Source organism: Hakea prostrata, chromosome 11 (genome assembly GCF_041222555.1).
Source record: "Hakea prostrata isolate BN-2017 chromosome 11, UWA_Hpros_2, whole genome shotgun sequence".
Taxonomy (NCBI): Eukaryota; Viridiplantae; Streptophyta; class Magnoliopsida; order Proteales; family Proteaceae; genus Hakea; species Hakea prostrata.
Window position 1 is genome coordinate 6,956,424 of NC_142610.1, and position 20,810 is coordinate 6,977,233.

Consider the following 20,810-nt stretch of genomic DNA (forward strand, 5'->3'; position numbering starts at 1 on the left):
GAAGAAACTATTTCTTACCTCAATACAGGAAACTCAACATAGAGACTTTACCAGCTTCAACCTTCAATCTAAAAATAGAAAAAGAGTAGTAAAGTCATGAAATCAAGTATCCTATATATATACAAAGTGTATACGGTTAGTTTTGTTTGTATGATCTCTCTACCTCTCTTTCTCACTGGCTTATCTCTACTACTTTTTCTTCTATAAATTGTAACCCAGAAGACTATCCGGATTCAGATCAAGTTTTTTTGCCCAAAAGAGAAAGAAGAACAATCAAACAGTGATATGGCCATGGAAGCTGGTATTGCAAGGTTTCTTTTGAAACTAATGGTGATGATCATTTTTTTTGTCATGGTAGCTACGACCATTGGAGAGGCATTTACGCCTTATTGTTGTTTTCATGACCCTTTGTGTTGCAACCGCGCCCAACGCCTCCTTCAACAAGCCAAAAAGAATTGAAGATGATACGAAGGAAACCTTATGGATTATGGAATGCTTGCCAATACTAAGCATTTATTTTGTAACTAATTAATGGAGGGTGCAGTGGATAAATTTGTAATTGCTGTTCTCATACTTTATATATAATAAAGTTCTTTTTAAAGTGTTGATTATTATGGGAAAAATTACGTGATTAGCTACTTTGGGTTTCTCTTTACAAAAATCACCACTCAATGTTTCACTTAACATAACTAGCTAAAATTGTGTTTGTCTTTACAAAACTAACCAAAATAGTGGTTTTTCATTCCTTTGGACATTGTTACTCCTAAAATTGATTATACCAAAATGGGATGAAAATGTCCAAAGGGTATGAAAAATTAGTGACTTTTTTCCTTTTGGACAAAATAGTAATTTTCACTCTTTATTTTGCTTAGTTTTTACGGGTTAAAAATGTCCAAATGGATGAAAAATCACTATTTTGGCTAGTTTTGTAAATGCAAACTTAATTTTAGCTATTTTTGTTAAGTGAAACATTGAATGGTTACTTTTGTAAAAGGAAACCTAAAAGTAGTTAATCATGTAATTTTCCCATTATTATTCATACTTCAACAAATAGTCTAGCTGCTACTTCTGAATGGTCTAAAACATGTTGACCAATGGATCAAAATAGAATTGTGATTAGACCCAACAGCCGAGATGTGGATGTCCTTCTAGTACATTGGTTGCAACCTCATAGGTAGAGGTAGTAAGTAAGTCTAAGGAGGCTTTGGGTTCTCAGTCCTTCCACACCTTCTCCTCCCCTTCCCCTTCTTCCCATCCTCTGTGCATGTGAGTCCCTGTCCTTATGATTGGCCTAAGATGACCTAAAAAAAACTCCAACGCGAAATTGATTCATATCATTACTCAATAGAATGAAACCAAATCATTAAAAAAAACCCAAGGGGTGGCTCATTTGGTAAAAAACCAGCTTTTCCAAGTAGGAGATCAAAGTTCAAATCCTCAAACCTGGATAAACCTATGTTACGATGGATGTTTTTGGTTATGATGATTATTTGTTATGGAATTTGGCTATTACGTAATGAGGTTATTTTTCAACAGGTAGACCCTAAACCTGTGCGAGTGTTGGACTTTGTGTCTCAATGGTTAACAGATTTGCAAATCTCACCTCCATTATATCTAGGAATGCAAGGAGAAACCACCCAATACCATTTATAAAATCACCCAATCAATGTATGTGTATGACTTCAACCGGCTTCAATACCCCTACTGGAAGGGTAGTAGGCACTCATAGGGATATCTAACCCAACACTTCTAGACACTTAGCAAGTGTGTATCTAGAACTAGATGCATCCATATAGGGTCACTAGGGTAATGGGAGGACCCACAACCCTAGTTGGTAAAATAGAATAAGAGAATCAATCTCAACCAATATCATTCATTCTCATTCATTTTCATTCATTCTCATATCACCAATATAAGATTCGAAAAGAAAGAACAACAATCATTGACATATTCTTACCTTTCGTTTGCGCAAAGTCACACACAATCACATAATAATAGATATAAAAAATAAAGCAATATATCATCAATGAAATTTTAATAATGATATTAAAACATATAAGACATGGTTAGTCTATTCCTCACCTTTCGATTTGGATTTCGTTCTCCAAAGTCCCAAATTTCACACTTAATAGTCGATGATTATTCTCAAGATAGTTGTAATCACATAAGAAAAATAGTAGATATTAATTTGGGAACCAATTGGGTTTCAAAAGAGGTCCATAATCATACTTCCATAACCCAATCTGTTAAATGGCCTCAAACTCGCCGTTCTCAACCTAGTTTTGGCAAAAATCCTTATTTCACCTCCGATTCAAAGTCGAATCGAAACAAGACTTTGGAAATTTCTAATTAATAGAATAGGGTCCTAAAAGTTTTAGCAATTCGTCCCAATTTGGTTACAATTGAAAAGCCCCAAATTTAGCTCTCGCTAGTGCTTGCAGGTGTCTTTGAGAGGCAAAATGCAAATCATTCACAATGAATTGCACAAACAACTTCCAAACTAAAGGAAAACATGAATAGAACTAATTGCAAGCATTCAATGTATCCATTATACCCCAAATATCGAAATCTATCATTTATTATGAAGAAAACATCATAAACATGGGTTTAGAGAAGAGAGGTTGAAGAACACTCACATTTCTAAATGATTCCGCAATGATCCGAGTCTCGACACGTCTTCATGTGGATGGAATCCGAGATTCTTCTTGGTTTCTCCTCCACTCCAAGTCTCAGCCCCACTCTAATATTAGAAAATGCATATTGGAGTGAGTAAAGTCAAAAAAATAGGGTTTTAAACCCAAATTCTTGAGATTACCCCGAAACTAGGGAACTGGGGATGGGCGGTCAACCTAGATCGGTCAACCAGTCCAATTGATTGGCCCTTGTTTGACCCCTTAGTCTGTGTGATCGACCATCAAATGTTCAATAAATGGAAAAGATGACAACCGTTAAATACAAAAACTGAAAAGAAACCAGTCCATTGAGACTCTTTTGATATCAATTCTCATTCTCCATCATGCTTGTACGAATACAAGAATTCTTTTTTGGTTATTTAAAAAAAAAATTCTAAGATGCTGAGTAACAAAACCCCTATGATGTTCTCACAAGTTGGGATTCTATTTGAAAGAGAGTTTGCAAACACATACAAGGGTATCAATTGCGTATCGAAACCGTTTAACCGTATCAAATCGCACCATCTAAAACCACACCGTACCCCACCGTTCAAAATTCGGTATGGTATGTACTAAAACTGAATTCCTTCGGTGTGGTACCGTACCAAATTAATGAATATAAATGTAATTTTACAATTAAAACACTTTACCTCTACCATATCCCTAATTCCCTGTTTCAGTTTTTCATTTCATCGTTCACTCCTCTTCTTAGATTTACTTGCTTTATATTTGTTAATATCATGTTCTATCGATTATTTGATCGCAATCTCATTATGATCTTAATGAACTAATAACAAAACTAGCATGGATTAGTTCATACTAAAATTGTACCGCACTAGATAACGTGTTTAAACCATTTTTCCACACCGATTTAATACAAAAACCATATCGAACCATTTTTTCAAATAATAAAACCGTACCATACAGTGTAAATGCAATACGGTGCACTTTTGATTTTCAGTATTCAAAATTAGTACCAGACCGAAACAATACCGAATTACCGAAAACCATACCGATTGACAACCTTACATACAAGAGATGTTCCAATGTCGCCAAATAAATTACTTTCATTTAAAAAATATATATTATTTAGGTTTCAAATAAATTCCTATAAATAATTTTTTTTTATTGTCCAAAGTTTCATTCAATAAATAAAATAAAAAGAAAATAAAAATAACAGAAGTAAGATCACTTAATTGCAAGCATTTTCCTCATATTATTCTTCCTTTTTCTTCGGTCTCAATACATAAACATAAATCCCCACTAAAAAGATAAGAAAAATGAATTTACCATGTCAAATCCAAAGAAGACTGCACAAACTGCATACCAAATTAAGAAGGCAACCCTTCCCACACTTAAGGTTGACATAATAATTTTTAACGTAAAAAACAGAGAAACTACAACTCCAAACACCATGAGAGAAACTTCCCAAGAGAAAAAAGAAGCTATTAGCAGCAGAGATGAGATTCATTTCTCTTGATTGAAAAAAAATGAAGATGGGCAAGACTCTAATTAAGCCCTAGACTTGAATGCCATGGCCTTGGTGATGATCTAGTCGTAAATAGCAGCAAGAGCAGCTGGGAATGGTTGCCAAGTACACCAAAAGATCCACATGTCATCCGAGGCCTTGTTTCTGTTGTGGATGATTGCTGCTCCAAGACTCCTAGCTAGGTCGATACCTGTTCCTGTGATAGTTGCCAAGTTGCCAAGTGCACCAAGAACACTACAAACACCTATAATGAAAATAACATGATAAACTCAATAAATTAACATACGATAATTAAAAAATATCATATTAAAACAAAACAATAAAATTTGCAGAAGAGATGTAGAGAAGGTCTCATCCGCATCCAACAAGCCAGGAGAAAAAAAGAAGCAGTACAACCCCAGACGGAACAATGTTCTGAACTCATAGATGCTAACATAACAGAAATAACAAGAAGCTTGCAAACAATTCACAAAATGGATCCATTTACTTTTAAAATTATTTTAACCAACCTGTTTGTTGATGCCACGACAACAAAGTGCAAAGAAGATGTATAAAATGGCTTGTTGGCATCCATCAAAGAGAAGAGTTGAGAAGCTACACGAATCTCTTGCCCTCTGCTGCACTAAACCAAATATTCAAATTAATACGTACCATTGTGCGCCATAATAGCATCAATTCTTGTTTCAAAGCATTCCAGAACAACCAAAATATAGAACTAGAAGTTGGAGCCGAACAAAAAGTTAGACTAAGCAAGACTCAAAAGACTCCTAACTCTTACAGCCAACAGAGAAAACCTCTTGATTTGTAAAGAGACTAGTGAGAGAGAACTATTAAGATGAAACAATTTAGTACGGTATAAGGTTAATCAACATCAAAATCAAAGAAGTAAAGAACAAATAAAGAAAGTTTTGAGTAGATCAGGATCAATCTCATATTCGTTGGGTTGTGGGCATCATTTTGATGGCTGGAACCAAAACTCAATGATTGATCTCCAAAGTGCTGCCATCTCAGTGCCATATTGTTACATCTGGGGACCCACAGTAAGAGCTGGCATCTGATGTGGCAAACCACCCCAGACGATCTTCACAAACTAGAAGAACTCCCACCATTCTAAAAGACTTCATAAAAAACACAAGGGGGAAGTAATGAACCATATCAGGGGATTACGTAGGGAGATCAAGGTATTCTAGGCATAGGATGTGATGGGAAGTTCTAGAAGCAGATTGTAACGGATTCTCAGACTATACGAGGACCATACTGCAGGGATCATATCATGAAGACAGTATTTCTCTACTACCCCTGTTCTTGTCGCACTTGTTCTCTTAAACCTTCCCTCCCCTATTTCATTCTCCCGTAACGTTGGTTCTTAGATAAAGAGTAACACATACACACCAATAAATTCATCTGCTGCATTGAGGAATAACTTTCAAAGATTCAAAGGTGTGGACTGTGAAAGATCATCTATAGTATTATTAAAAAAAGTCTGGAAAATCTAAGTCAATCAAACCAAAGAATGATTGTTTGCAAGATATTGACATCTTGGTAAGAGAATTTCCCAAGGCATTTCAGCTGTGAAGTGATCTCATTCTGTGTGTACATATATACATTTGATTTATTTGCACTCATGTTGCTTTTCTAAGGAAAATCCCTTGCCAAACTCATTCAGATGGATTTCCAATGCTGATTCATCACATTCTTATTGGTGGTCAGAACAAAACTGATACCAATAAGACAAAACATGGAAAAGGGAAGTAATTTAAGTACCCTTCTCTTTAACCAGGCTGCTGCACTTGCAGCTTCTTTCTCAACTTTAATATATTTTCAAAACAAGTAGAGGAGATTCTGGGATGATGCCGAATGACCCTAAGTAACTTTAGTTAGTAGAAGAAGGTCCGGTGAATCAAAAGTCATCAAAGCAATCCAGAGAATAAAAAATCATAAGAAGCAAAGGTACTCCGTCAGTCCAGGTTTACAAGATACATTTTCAAGCTTCGGTTCATTAGTCCCCAAGAAGAAGAATGCAACAACTCATCATATGAACTACAGATATTCCCACCTTCAAACAGGGAATCCTTCTCTTGTAGCTCAATTTATGGCATTAATGAAAACAAAATCCTAAAGAGCACAACCTCGTATGTGCTAGTATACAATTCTCCACGAAGATTTATGCAAAGATTTGACTCAACAATTTTAGTTACATTCCAAAGGTTGAAGAGCAGCATCCAAATGAACCCAGAATAATCCCAACTCCTAAATTCAATACCACAGAGAAAGCAAACAATTAATCAGTGGTCAAAGCCGATACAACTACAGCAAGATTTGAGGGCCACGATGACAGATCAAACGGTTACAGCAACCAGCAATTAGAGCCTAGTAATTTCCAATAATTCCAATTATCAGAATTCAGAACTGACTCAGAAGTTAGAAATCTGAGACCCTAAATAAAATTAGAAACAAATAGAACAAAGACGAAAGTGAAATCAATGAAACAGAGCACTCAGTTCAACCTATTCTAACCTGATGAAAGACGAGATTATCTATGATTTCAAGCCACCTGGAGGAGTCATCGAGATTATGTATGATTTCAAGCCACCTGGAGGAGTCATCAGAGATTATCTACGATTTCAAGCCACCTTGAAGGAGTCACCAAGATTATCTACGACTTCAGGCCAAAGGAGAAACCGATGTTAGGCATATTCATTAGCTTCTGCAATCAAAGCCAAATCACAAAGACGAAAGTGATTGAAATCAAATGAGAGACCAAAGGGTTTCTCATTCGGTAAGATCGAGAGAAAATGAAGGAAAGGAAGAAAAAAAATATGGTTTTCAAAAAAAAGAATGTGCATTGACCATTTTAACCTCACCTTAACCTGGATATTAAGTGGGCCAGCCCATAAATGAGGAGAATGAATTTCTCACCCATAATCCAAAATAGACAAAAAGTCTATTATGGATATTGAGGATTTTTCTATTCTTTCAAATAAAAATAAGATTGAAAATAGACGCCAATCACTTTAAAATGATGAAAAATACCAAAAATTGAGAATGAGAATAGTTACCAAAATGGCCCCTAGAAAAGGAATCACACCTTTTGAAAAAGGACTGATTCTACTTCAACCAATTCTAACTGGACTGATTTCGTTCCATCCTTTGCATTCAACTGTTTCATCCTCTCTGTCCATGTCACCCTTCCATCATCAATTCAGACAGACAAAAAGCTTAGACAAAAAAGATCTAGATCTGAGACTACTTTCTGCAATGTTAATTCGTCTGGGCAATCACACCCCATCCACCGACTTTCGGTCACGTACTTCTTACAACTATGGTTGTATCATTGCAGCAAAAAATGTCAATCGAGGTCAACTATAGATCATTGCATTACCATAATATTTATTGTGATAATGCAACCACAATGGACCAGATCAATGAATCCACCATATAACTCACCATTATCTTTATTTTTTTTATTTTGTGTGAGTTCTTGTGAAGTGTCTTACTAATATCCAGTATATAGAAAAGCTTTTTTTTTTTTTTTGGGGGGGGGGGGGGGGGGAGATTCATGTTCATATATCATCTGCCAGCAGCCATGTCCCTGGTAAAGCTGTAAAAGGCTGACCAAGATACATCTTTTAAAGAACTAACTACTTCTGTTCTGTCCAGAGGCCATTTCTGGCTCTTATGTATTGAACAATGCTGTTAGAGAGAGAACATTAACTGCTCTCTTTTTAATGAGTATTTCTGGTAGCGACTGTACCATACACCTTATATCACTAAATTAGCTCAACACTTCATGCTAAGCATTATCTACCAATCAGCAGAAAGGTAGGGAAAAAGTCACATGCTCAATAGAACTTAAGCTCAACATGTCAATTTTCAACTTGGCTTGCCAGTTGTGGGTGCTTCCTTTAAATTACTTTTAAAAGTTCCAGTGCTTAGTTTCATAAACTATTTAAAATAAAAAAATGGAATTCATTTTTTGTCTCCTCCCAATCAATATGCTATAACGTAAGAAGTAAACAATGGTGATGATACTAACCAATTGATCTCTTCTCTGTTTTTGGATCATCAGGAAGAATATGCAGCTGGTTTGCATAAATCTCCTTGGACTGACAGTTATGGAAGATAATTCGGAGCATGGGCTAGTGGGTTCACACCTATGGCGGTGGGGCCGATGTGCCCCCGGCGATGAGAGAATTCTCGAGGACTTTATTCAACATGAGGCTTGACAGACACTGTTCAAAAGTGATCTAAGGAGTGTTTTAGGGGAACACTAACCTTGCTGCATAATTAGAAGTGCTAAGGATTTATCGGTGTTGGTATCAGTGGCCACGTACTTGAAGAACCACCTTGGAGGCCGGAGCACAGTAAAGATATTGCTAACTGAGGGGCATTTGCCGCACTTGAGTCCGCCTAACTTGCTGGTTCAGCATCTGCCACTGGCTGTTACCGCAAAAGAACTCGCCGGAGATATTGAACCACCAAGTTAGGAGCACTCAAGTGCGGCAAATGTCCCTCAGTTGGCAATATCCTTACCGTGCTCCGACCTCCAAGGTGGTTCCTCAAGTACATGGCCACCGATACTGGCACTGATGCATCGTTAGCACTTTGGATTATGCAGCAAGGTACACTAACCTCCCTTAAAACACCCCTCAGATCACTATCAAACACTATCCTCGAAACATACAAAGATATGTCAGGCCTCACGTTGAACAATGTTCTTGAGAATTCTCTCACCGCCGTTGGCACATCAGCCCCCACTGCTATAGGTGCAAAATCTCTAACCCAAGCTTCGTAATTTTCTCCCATAGCCGTAAAAACCCTCTCTATGTCTTCCCTTTCGAATCCTCCATGATAATCTCTGTCGTTCAAGAACCTGCAAATTCTCAATTTGTATTTTAACTGGACAGAAGAAAAAGATAATAGTATGTATTTCTAATGTACTCACCTGGGAGAAGCGTTGATAAGAATAAGTTTGGTGAACAGTTCAGGGCGGCGGATCGAGGCAAGGATTCCGATCATTGCAGAGATGGAATGGCCAACATAATAGCACCTCTCAATGTGAAGAGCATCAAGGATGAGGAGTAAGTCTTCAGCGTAAGGCTCGAGAGAGGAATAGCGTTGGAAGTCAAAGTAATCAGGGTTGACACTCCCTGCAAAGATGAGGTCATAGAGCACAACTCTGTATTGAGCAGTGAAGTAGGGAGTGATGCTTCTCCATGCTGACTGGTCTGTGCCCAACCCATGGGCGAAGACTACAATCTTGTCTCCATTTCCAATCATTCTCACGTTCAGAACCTCCAACAGATTCGCCATATCTGATACTTTAGTCAACAGAAGAAAAAAGGTAAGACAAAGAATAATTATAAACAATACATTCCCTTACTGATTCTTGTCAATAAGATAAATAATTTCATTTTACATTTATACTTGAAAAATATGTATGTTAAGGCACTTTCAAATTATTTTAGAAGAACGTCCTGTGTCCTTAATTTAGAAACCTTTTGGAAATAAGACAAAGGATAATTAATAAAGATACATTTCCTAACCTAAGTAGACGGGGGGGAACCTATAATGTTTTGACCCAACTGAGTTGACTTGGTATTGTATCAGGACTGTCAGTGGCTAAACCAATCCCTGTTTCGGATCCCTAAATTCTTTGTTCTGTAAACTTAAAAGATACAATTAGGAATGCATTAGTTAAGAGGTAAAGGAATAATAAGGATGAGGTGTGCAAGCCTAGAAAATAACAAAAACTAGCAAGCCTATGAAAAACCAGAAATTATGAATGTGGAAGAAACTAAATGAGATTAGAATTTGCAAACTAGAAATGTGATGGGCTTGAAACAAACATACATTAATGGCTACCAGCCTGAGTAAGTGGTTAAACTATCCAAGCCAAGTGCTGGCTGATTTATGAGAAACATAAACCATCTGAAATAGAAAGTAGTGAAAAAACAGAAATCAGAATGTTTCCATCAATTCACTATTGATTTCTGATCAAAGAGGTAAATTCCCCAAATAAAACCATGGACGTCATTTGGAGAATTTAGTACAAAGAATCACCCCTCATACTGTTACTACTACGAACTGATGGGTTCCTAGGGCTAGAAGCCTAAGGTTACAAGGTTCATAAATGACTGAAACTAGAATTGCAGTGACAGGCTTAGAGACCAGATTTTCAAGAGAAAATTGATAGACAAGAATCAAAAACTCAGGTGGGATAAAACTCTAGCCAGGGATAAAAAGGATTGCCAAGAGTAGCTCTATTCAAAAGATCAGTCTAATCTAATGATCTGATCTAAAGTCACAAGGGTTTGCTACTAGGATAGGATTCTTAAAAATAGAATTTCATACATGAATACCAAAGGCAAATCTCATGGAGGTCAAACTAGCAATTGAAAGAGCATTTAACACCACCGAATATCAGAAATAATATAAGAATACTATTCTGAAACAGAACATCAAATTGATTTCAAAATAAACATAGAAGCATGGAAAGAAATTTCAGCGAATTGCGCCGAAATATCGGCGAAATTCGCCAGTTTCGCCCCCTGGCGAAACGAAACCAAGGGGCGAAACGATATTTACCAGATATCGCCGAGAAATCGGCGATATCTGGCGATATATCGCGAGATATCGCGATATTTCGGAAAAAAATTTATTTTTTATTTTTTTGTGTGCTTTTTATACTATTTCTTGCACTTTTTAGGCGATTTTTTTGCGATTGTATCACAATCTTACCAATTTTATCACAATGATTCAAGACTCAATAGTTAATGTATTAAATGTAATTTGGAAGAAAATCTATATAGAATAACTTATAAATAGAAAAACTTTTTATAGCAAAATCATCAAGATTAATGAGCAATCTTACCAACTATATTCTAGTGATCTAGTTCTCAAAAATCAACATGCCAAATGTGGTTAGGGAAGAATATATACATGAAATAATTTATGGAAACAATTTACATTATGAAGATATTTTGTAATAGAATCGTCAGTTAATCTTTCCAACAATGTCTGAATGATTTAGGCCTGAGAATGTAACACATTAAATGTGGCTAGGCAGGAGATTTAAATGGAAATACTTATTAAGAAATAATTTAAATTATCAAAGTCAACATGCCAAATGTGATTAGGGAAGAGTGTATACATGAAATAATTTATGGAAACAATTTAAATTATTAATGAATCTTATAAAAGAATCTTCAGAGTGATTTGATAATCGTTCCAATTATGTCCTAATGATGTAGGCCTCATAAGGTAATATATTAAATGTGACTAGGTAAGAGAATTTAAATGGAATAATTTTTAGAAATAATTCAAATTTACCACATATTTACATCAGATTAGGATAAGTATCAAATTTACCAAAATTATTGGTTAAAATATTCAAAAAAATTTGGGGGCGAAATTTCTATATGGGGGGCGAAATATCGCCGAGATATCGGCGATATTTCGCCAGTTCGCCCGGTTCGCTGGGTAGCGAACCGGGCGAAATTGTCGAAATTTCGTTCCCTACATAGAAGTACAAATCCAACTAAGAGGAGGATTCTAGGAAACAACACACAGGTAAAGGTTTAAAACTGTGATTGTGTTCAAAACATAATCCAACTGCTAAATACGGAATCAGATTTGGAATCAGGGATTTAATACCACAAAGAACTGAAAATCCAGCAAGACATATGCATAAAAGCAGAATAGAAACTTAAAAAACTAACCAGATTCGAAGGTAGACAAGATGAAGCATCTGAGAAAAAAAATTAATATGAACCACGGTCCAGGCATCTCACCTGGAATTAGAATGGATTCCATTAGCCAAGTCAAGCATCTCACCAACGGCTCCATTTTTTTTTAAAAAAAAGGTCAACCATCTCACCAAGGGTTGCATCGCATCTAATAAAAGCTTCCGAATCACACAGAATACAGGAGTAAAGCCAAGCTTTTTTCAATCAGAAATGATGAGAGCCTCTACAGCCTTATATCCTTTAAATAGAACATAAAAGTGCAGTTATAATAAGAAAGGAAAGTGTATTAGATATTGGAAAACCATGGGACCTCTATGGCCTTTACATCCTTTAAATACACCCAAAAAGTGTATTCGAGTTTGGTGTCTTTGGACCCAATATAATTTGAAGCACATCTATCAGAAACCTAACCTTCTCTAGTTAAGCGTGTATTTACCAGAACATTCAGGTGAAGTGCATTTACCAGATGTATGGAACTGTTGTTTCCAGTGCACACTCGATTGGATCCAGAACCATCCTATGATGCCAGTAAAAATATAAATCTTGAGGTCTTGACTAAAACATGACCACATGACGCATGAACTGAAGTATAAAACCGCTCAAATCAATCCCCCAAACATTATGCATAAAGAAATTTTATTCATCAGAACTTATGCATGGATATTGAAAAGGAAATCAAACACGTTGATAGAGTGTCCAAAAAGGGTTGCTAGATTTAAGCAGCCAAAATTAAACTTCATACTAAAGCAAGATGGTGAAAACATAACTTTTCATTTCCTCGTTGGGATTTCCTTGGCTAATAAATATAAGATATGATGCAAAAATTCAAACTTGCAAAACGCAGAGTTTGATCCAACAGATATCTCATGACACAAAATGAAGGGCCTCTTCACACCATCAGCCCAAACTCTAATTCTGCAGTGCACAGTTACTGTTCCTACTTGTCAACGATCCAAAGAACAATGACATTTTTAGGTTACTCTTGGTTATCAAGTTTCTTGCTGCCTCCTATAAAAAGAGTCGAGAAAAGAATATGCTGTTTCCAATAAAAATAAATACCTTGAAGAATGAATAAAAATTGAGGAAACTCAGATCAGACTGAAATTTAACATTTGAATGTTAACAAACATAATCTTAGCCTCGCCCAAACTGCCACGAGGCAGTCATCAGAAGAGGATCAATAATCACATTATAATTACCCAACAATGCGAAAAAGGAAGCTCAAGTTCTCAAAGATGATGTAAATTAAAGAACATTCCGCTTGTGTGTACAAAGAAATTTCTAACATATAATTCATCAAGACACAGTCAGCTACAACAAATTAAAACTAGAAAGAGAACCAAATTTACTTCTCAAACTCAACTATACTGAAACCCAACTCATTACCTTCTCTAATCACGAAGAACTAAACACAAGCCTAAAGTAAGAAGAAATATATAAAAGTAAAGAGGTGAATGAATTAGAATTCAAGCATATGATAAAATACAGGTAAGAAGAACAAAAAAGGGAATACAAGAATGGCAGAACAAAGTGTTCTTCCTGCAATGAATAATTTTGGAACTCTAGCGGAAGAGATGTATAGCAATGGCGGACCTTTTTCCGGAAACCTCCTCTGACCAACCCATCTCTCCTCTTTCCCCTTCCATACCTTCCCCCCGGACTTCTCTCTTTTCCAGATTAACCAATTCCTCCAGAGCTGGGATCCCCCTGCATTTAGTCCTATGCGCTATTAAAGATGGCTGAGTCAGCTTTCTGCCCAGCTGGAAGTCTTGACAATGAAGTTTCCAACTGGAGCTGCTGTCTTGTAGACAGTTCCCTTGGCTCAAGACCTCCCTTCCCCATTGTCCAAGCTTTTCTCTGTCCAAACAGTGGAAGCGCTCAGGTATGCTTGAGGTTTTCCTACTTAACTATGGATTTTTCCTCTGTAGGTTTTCTGTTGAAGATGACAAGAGACGAGTTATGGAAGGAGTGCATGGATGGTAGGCAAGAGACCATTATTTCTTCATCCGTGGCACTGTAAAATGGTTTTCACTTGCGAAAAAACCATTCTTCCCTTTCCCTCTGGGTCTCTCTGCCTAATCTCCCTCTTCACTATTGGTGTGTTGACGGCTTGAGCATTGTTGGATCCACATTAGGTTCTCCGCTTTTCTCAGCGCAAGAACCCTGAAGAAGGACCCACTTTGCATTGAAATTACTGTTGAGGCTCCTCTTCCTTCTTCTATCTTTATCAAGGAGGCATCTCGGTTCAGTTTCAGTCAAGAGGTAAAATCTGAATGGAAACCTCCCAATTGATTGGTCTGCCAATGCTTGGTCACCATTCTTGTGCCACCAAGAAACCCCTTGTGCATCCCAGACCTCCCCAAGCTTCAATTGCCGAGACTCTCATGAGACAGTCCTCCACTCTTCTAGTGAAGCTCCTATCAGTACTCAGATCTCAGTCGCATGACAACCACATCTCAGGCTATCTTTCCCAGCGGCATCCTCCTCCTTCACCCCTGTGATCCCATTGGACAGTCAAATCGGCACCAGCCAAATCGTTATGTCATTCTGGCATCGGATTGCAATCCTACAACTTTTTCAGGTCAATCTGCCTGATCTAATATTTCTGCTTCTGCCGCTACTCCAGTCAATGAGGTCGTGAAGGATCTCTCTTGATTGTACCTTTTCTGTGCTAATCCCAGATTCTTGGCATGTTTTCATGCTGGAAACTGCTTTCTCGGCTGTCTACCAATCTGGCTCTTCTGCCACTGTAGCTTCTCTTTCCTTTGTCTATGTTTCCTTACTCCTTATTTTCTCTCCAACCTGAGGCACAGAAGAAGTAGCCAATCTACTAAGGGGCGCCACCATCTTGACAAAGACTTCATTGTCGAGCTCAGGTTTCCTGTGATGAAGAAGAAGAAAAATAGAAAAAACTAGCTTTGATCCTTGGGTTTGTTACGCTCCTTGGTCTCAGCCTTTAGTGCCTAGTTCCTTTTTTTTCCTTCGCTTCTTGGTTAGGGCCTTGTTGGCTTCGGTAGCACCCTTTGCTTTCTCATTGTAATCCCCCCCCCCCCCTTTTGGTGAATGAATTTCTTATTCATCCAAAAATAAGTGTTCTTACTGACTCCGACAAATTCAAATATTGAAATATTACAGTGGAAACAGATACATCTCCCAACTCTCAACTAAAGATCTCTGTCTCAACATAATTCGCCCAACAGAGGAAACAGAGGGCGATGAATAGACCCACGAAAGATTCCCAGGCAACCGAAAATGAAGCCAAAGGAATGTCGATTAGCCAAGCTGAGCATCTCACCAAGGGTTGCATTGCATCTAGTAAAAGCTTCTGAATCATACAGAATATAGGAGTAGTAGAGCCAAGCTTTACCATCCTTTGGCTTCTACCCTCCCCTTTCCAGTTAATCCTCATCAGCTCTAAACTAAAGAAACTTCCAGCATTTCCCAACAACTCAATAATTTGAAGTGCACTATCACCAAAGTTAATTACAAGTTCTTAACTTTAACACATAAGACCAACTTATCTACCACAATTCTAGTGAAAAAATAAAAACTTTCAAACACAGATACATTGAAAAAAGACTAATAAAACACCAATGACTCGAAATACTTAAAAATTTGCAGGGTTCCCGAAGAGAAACTATGGAATATTCAAGATCCCAAGAGCGGCAATGCATCGATTATGACAACAATCAACAATGTACAAACTTGAACAGAGATAAACGCTAAATTCAGCTTAGCAAATATCTCCCAGTAATGAAAATTAGAAACAAAACACAAGTAAAAACACTCTAAAAACGAAAATCGCAGTATATCGAAGGAAAAAAAATCTCTGATTCAAAGAAGGGATACACACCTTTAGTTGATTTATCCGAAAAATTTACCCAAATGATCGTTATGCCAAGAGAAAGAAGATCGAAAACGCTAGATTTTCTGAAATTGCACAGGCTGTCTAGCAGAGAGAGTGAGATTATTACGAGGACGAGCGTGAGCGACGCAATGATAAGACAGACAGAGAAGAGGGTGATCGAACACTGCTCTAGAGAAGAAGAGTAATCGAATTTAAGAGGCATCATAACCAATGAGAAGAGAGATTCACACGGTGGTGAGAAAGACATTCCGCAGGTGGCACGGGCGAATTTCCCAAAGAAATTCTTAAACTGGAGACAGCAAATATGGCTTTACCTTTAGCTATGGTCCATGGCATACATGATACATGCTTTTTTTGGGTAGAATTATTTGGTTGCCCCTGCCAATACATTAAATGACGGTTTCGGTTGGAAGATTCTCCTTGCCTCCATTGCTGCTGGGCCCACACAAACGAATGATTCTGCTTTTGTATTTTTAATTCGATTTGTTCTATTTGCTTTCATGGTGTTAGCACTATGGGGCATAATGCATGGACCTTGTTTCAGTCATGCGCCATAAATGTGCAAGACACGTTCAGCAATCAGGTCAAAATCTAGGTCGAAAGACTAGATTTCAATCCAACAGTCATTGTTTTTTCCATGGAACAGTCATGCGCATTAAATGTACAGAACTGAAACAAAATGCTAAGTGCATAATGGCATGAGTTTGAATCACCCTTTCAGTTCCAACCTAATCACCCTCTATTAGCTCCCCTAGTGTTTTTGAACCACATTGTGGTGGGGTGAGTAAATATTAAAAAAATTCACCCTTACTACGTTGTTCAAAAGCATCAGGGGAGCACATTGTTCTCCTAATGGAATGATGCTCCTCCATCAAGGGGCACGTGCCTTTTCACCACCATTGAGAGGCATAGCCCTAATTTTTTTTTTTGTACAATGACATTTTTTTATGTGAGGGGTGGGGTCCATGGGGATATTATATAAGCTATTAGTAAGAGTCAAACTTACGACCTTTTCACTAAAAAGTGTTGGTCTTAAAATTCGAGCAACCCTTTGTTGGTCCTAAATTAGTTTATTAGTATTTAGATGCGAGTCCCACATAATATGTGTGATAAAAAAAACATCAGGAAGCATTATTGACAGAAAGGTGATCTCGACTCTAACCACAAAAGGGTGCCAATTTGTAATCTAAATCAAATACCAAATGTTATGGGCAAATCGCCCAACCGTTGGTTCAAATTGACTCCCCCGAGGTCCAACCACTGGACCATTGTGGCCCAACGATTAGTTAAAAGAGAGCAATCTGACTTGTACAAGGGGAAGAAAATATCCAACAACGTGGATGAAGCAAACGCAAAGATGAGACAGTACAAATGGGATAAGTACCATTACAGAGTTGGTTGGTTGGTAAAAACAACACCTCATAGTGGGGAGATCGTGGGTTCAATTTTGGTTAATGGTATATTATCTAATACCCCCATCCCCAATATATTAAAAATCGCATGTTTCAAAAAAAATATAAATAGTATAAGTGCAACAACAAAGGTAAGCAGTCCAAACTACTTTGTTTTCAGAATATCTTCTTGTTCACTCTGCAGAACTAGGGTTCTCTGCAACTCAAGCATTTCTTTGTGGAATCACACACTGACTTGATTGTCGGAGGCAAATCACCGATCACACTGATTGGCTTGCATCTAATATTTTTGTTGAGTGATTGCAGAGTGAAGATCCACCTAAATGGAGATTCAGAAGCAGATCCCTAATTGAGCCAGTTCAATTGATTGAGTCTTGGGTCAACTAATTCTACCTCAGTGGAAGATTTAGCACCAACACCAAATTCAATTGGATTATGTACGAACTTGATTTAGAGGCTATAACTGTGTTGGTACTAACCAATTAAATTGCATAATCTAATTAATTAATATTTTAATATTTTTCTTTTAAAGAAAGGCAATATTTATAGTTTTTATTTTTTAAAGCACAGTGTTAGCAGCCTATCATGTAGAGACAGTAAATCCAAGGAAGTAATGAGTTTAAAGATATCCTTACCATACCTTCTCCCATACCCTTGTGTATGTGGGCCCCTAGCCACTATGACTTATTTGATGATGACTCACATTCACAAATGTTTTAACCTCTTTTTAATTGTATTATTACATTTATCTTCTAATTTTAGAAGCTTTCTTTTAAGAGTTCCGTAACTTTCATTCATCTCTAGTTCTTCTATATTGGAAATTTTCTTTAATTAAAAAGATGACTTTATATATTTAAGGTTTTAAATTTTAAGGTATCTGAGTGTCTAGTGATTGCATCTCTTCAACATTCTTCCGTAAGTCTTAGGCAATAGAAAGTTGTATTAATCGAATTAGAATGATATTTAGGGTTGATTTTTTTTTTTTTTTTTTTTTTTTTTTTGGTTGCCAACCCGGTTTTCAAGGCTTTTATCCTGACTAATCCGGTGTTCGACCCGGGTCGCACACCTGGCTGTGGTGGGTGAGTCTCCCAGCAAGGATTTTTTGCATTCACAAGGTTTCGATATCAGAACCTTGCTTAGCAGACCAAGCTGCTTACCACTTGGACCAACCCCGTTGGTATTTAGGGTTGATTTAAAGTCAAATTAAAACTGGAACTAAGTTAGTTCAAATTTGGATTCCATTTTAGAATTGATTCGGTTCTTTAATCGGATTTGGATTGTACTATCATTGCTTAGTAGCAAACTGAAACCAAATCAAACCGATTGACACCTTCACATTGAAATAATCAGCTATGGTAAAATAGTAAATAAACATAGAAAATCATCTCTCCACTGTGCAACATATCGCCGAAATTCGTTGAATCCAAAACTATGGGCAAAATCGAGGTTCACGACAATATCTCACGATTTATTGCCAAAAGGCGATTTTATTCCAGTGATTTACATCAAGATATTGCCAAAAATCGGTGATATAATCCCAAAATTTCACCGTATATTCCAACCCAACATCAACGTTAATGGTGTTCCTCTGGTTGTGATCTGGACGAGTTGTTTGCCGGTGAGGAATTTGCCCAGGAGTAGTTTTCATCGAGGAGCTGTTTACCCAGATGTAGAGACGGAGAAGAGGGTTTCTTGGAACTCATCATTTGGTAGTATTTGTCGGTGGTTTTCAGTGAGAACAAAGGGTTGTCTTTGTTGTTGGGTTTGGGTTGTCTAAGTTGTGGGAAGGGAAGAGATGAAATCAGCGACTATGGCGCGTTGGGAAGGATTAAATCGACTGTACCAAAGGAAATTGACAGAGATTTGGTCCGAAAGGAGAGAACCCTATATTTCCAGTTAAACAATTAAACAATCATATATCGCGAGAAAGTTGAGGCAGTTAAACAGCTATATATTGCCAGAATTTCAGCAAAATTTCACCGAATTCAAACCAGGCTGGCGAACCGGCGAATTCGACGAAATTCCGGACCTTGCATCTCTCTTTTTTAAGCACTTTTTATTCTTTTGTTATTTTTTTGCAAAATTAAAGTCCCAAAAACCCAAACCTTGGATGCTAAATTTAAAAGTAGGAAAGTTGAAGTTGGAGATGTGCTTTAGATAAGGATAAAGATAAGGAAAAGGAAGAGAATCAATCGAGCAGGGCATGGATAAGACCAAATAACTCATCACAACGTGGTAACCCACCAATCAACAAATCTTTAGCATTTCTCTTGTGCAGATTTTTAAATGGTTTCAGGCTTTCAGCTCTCATAATATATATTCTCGTGCAGTTTGTGGACCCAAGAAATCATCACTCTTTATCTACATTCTCATGCGGCGTCGACATTAAAGGCTAGTTTTTTTTTTTTTTTTTTTTCTTTCTCAACTGTCACTCTCTCAACTTGAAATTTTAGTGGCCATAAGTTTATCTATCAGAAAACATGATATGCCATTGAAGAAATTCGCACTATTGTGTGGCATTTTTTTCTTTTATCAGCTTTGGTTTCAGAAGGAGATTTGCGAATCTCTTTGCTGACTTTTTAGTCTCAACTCTCAAGATGCTGTAGGCTTTAGATTTTCTAATATGGCTTTTTATTGTGGATTTATATATAGTTCTTTTGTTTCTACGAGAAGGTTCCTTGAAGTTTTCTATTGCATTTTGCTTTTGATGACTTGACAAAGGTGTTTTTGCCATCGAAAAGGTCAGGAGTGGATGGTGAGTAGCAAGGACATGTCATGGATGTTGCTGTCATGTCCAATATACATCTCTTATTTGTTTGTGTTATGATCTTTAATTTATCTGCAGGCGTAGAGATCTTCTCCACCCAACTTGATCGAACTTCTATCCTCCTCTTCTCACAAAGGCCTAACATGGGTAAGTCTTGAGTCAGGCTTTATGTGCGAGGGAGAGGATGGGGCATGGGTAGGTTGGGTGTAGAGTATCTTGATTACAGGTGTAGGACCAAGAGTTTGTTGTTACTTCAAAAGTCCAGACCTGTGAGATGATGTTACTATATTTTCTTAAATCTTAATTAATTAGTGTGCATCACAGTTTGAGCTTGGATTTGAACCAGATCTAAGGTTAACTTAGTACTACAAATAAAATTTTCAACGCAGGGATAGACAAAACACTAATAATATAGACCATAGGGACTGCATTTGTTTGCTGGAATAAAGGTGGGGTGGGAAAAATATTGAAAAAAATAAACTTTTGTTATTTTTCCTTTAAATCCTAAATGTGTACATTGTTTGGTTGCTTGGGGTGGGAAAATTAGATAAAATTGTTTGGTGAGGTGACAATCCAATTTTTCCATCCCAAGACTTTTCAAAATCCCACAAAATATGTGAAACTTTGTAAAAAAATATGGAAAAATAAAATGTAAAACCCACAATTTACATTTTTCTACATTTTTCTTTCTTTTTCTTCTCCTTCACCCCCACTACACATGGAGTCCACATATATTTTTTCTTTTTTCCACACCCTTTTTCTCACCCCACCTTTACAAACAAACGCAACCTAGGTAAATCATCTCTAAATGTGGTGTAAGAATGTAAAAAGAGTACAATCCTCTACACGTATAA

The 20,810-nt window shown here is 37.1% G+C and overlaps 1 protein-coding gene across 12 annotated transcripts; it reads right to left on the minus strand.

The window, feature by feature from the left end:
- Window positions 1–3,504: 3,504 nt before the first annotated feature.
- On the minus strand, window positions 3,505–15,851 carry LOC148999821 (alpha/beta-Hydrolases superfamily protein). Of its 12 annotated transcripts, none has more exons than XM_089139492.1 (6): window positions 11,883–15,851; window positions 9,107–9,482; window positions 7,250–9,034; window positions 6,679–6,823; window positions 4,671–4,783; window positions 3,510–4,405 (listed from the first exon to the last, which is right to left on the minus strand). In XM_089139492.1, the coding sequence occupies exons 1-3, from the start codon at window positions 12,007–12,009 to the stop codon at window positions 8,605–8,607; spliced, it is 933 nt and encodes a 310-aa protein (XP_088995618.1). In that variant the 5' UTR covers window positions 12,010–15,851; the 3' UTR covers window positions 3,510–4,405; window positions 4,671–4,783; window positions 6,679–6,823; window positions 7,250–8,604. The 12 variants fall into 12 exon arrangements, with proteins under 12 accessions (XP_088995625.1, XP_088995617.1, XP_088995626.1 ...); XM_089139494.1 differs by having other exon boundaries at window positions 3,512–4,405; window positions 6,679–7,335; window positions 8,198–9,034; XM_089139493.1 differs by having other exon boundaries at window positions 3,512–4,405; window positions 6,679–7,349; window positions 8,198–9,034.
- Between the last annotated feature and the right edge of the window lie 4,959 nt (window positions 15,852–20,810).

Coding starts and splice junctions, on each gene's coding strand:
- LOC148999821 (XM_089139491.1), bottom strand. CDS start 12,009: ATGGAGCCGTTGGTGAGATGCTTGACTTGGCTAATGGAATCCATTCTA. Junction 9,483..11,882: donor CTTGTCTACCTTCGAATCTG/GTTAGTTTTTTA, acceptor TGTTGACTAAAG/TATCAGATATGGCGAATCTG. Junction 9,035..9,106: donor CTTATCAACGCTTCTCCCAG/GTGAGTACATTA, acceptor GAGAATTTGCAG/GTTCTTGAACGACAGAGATT.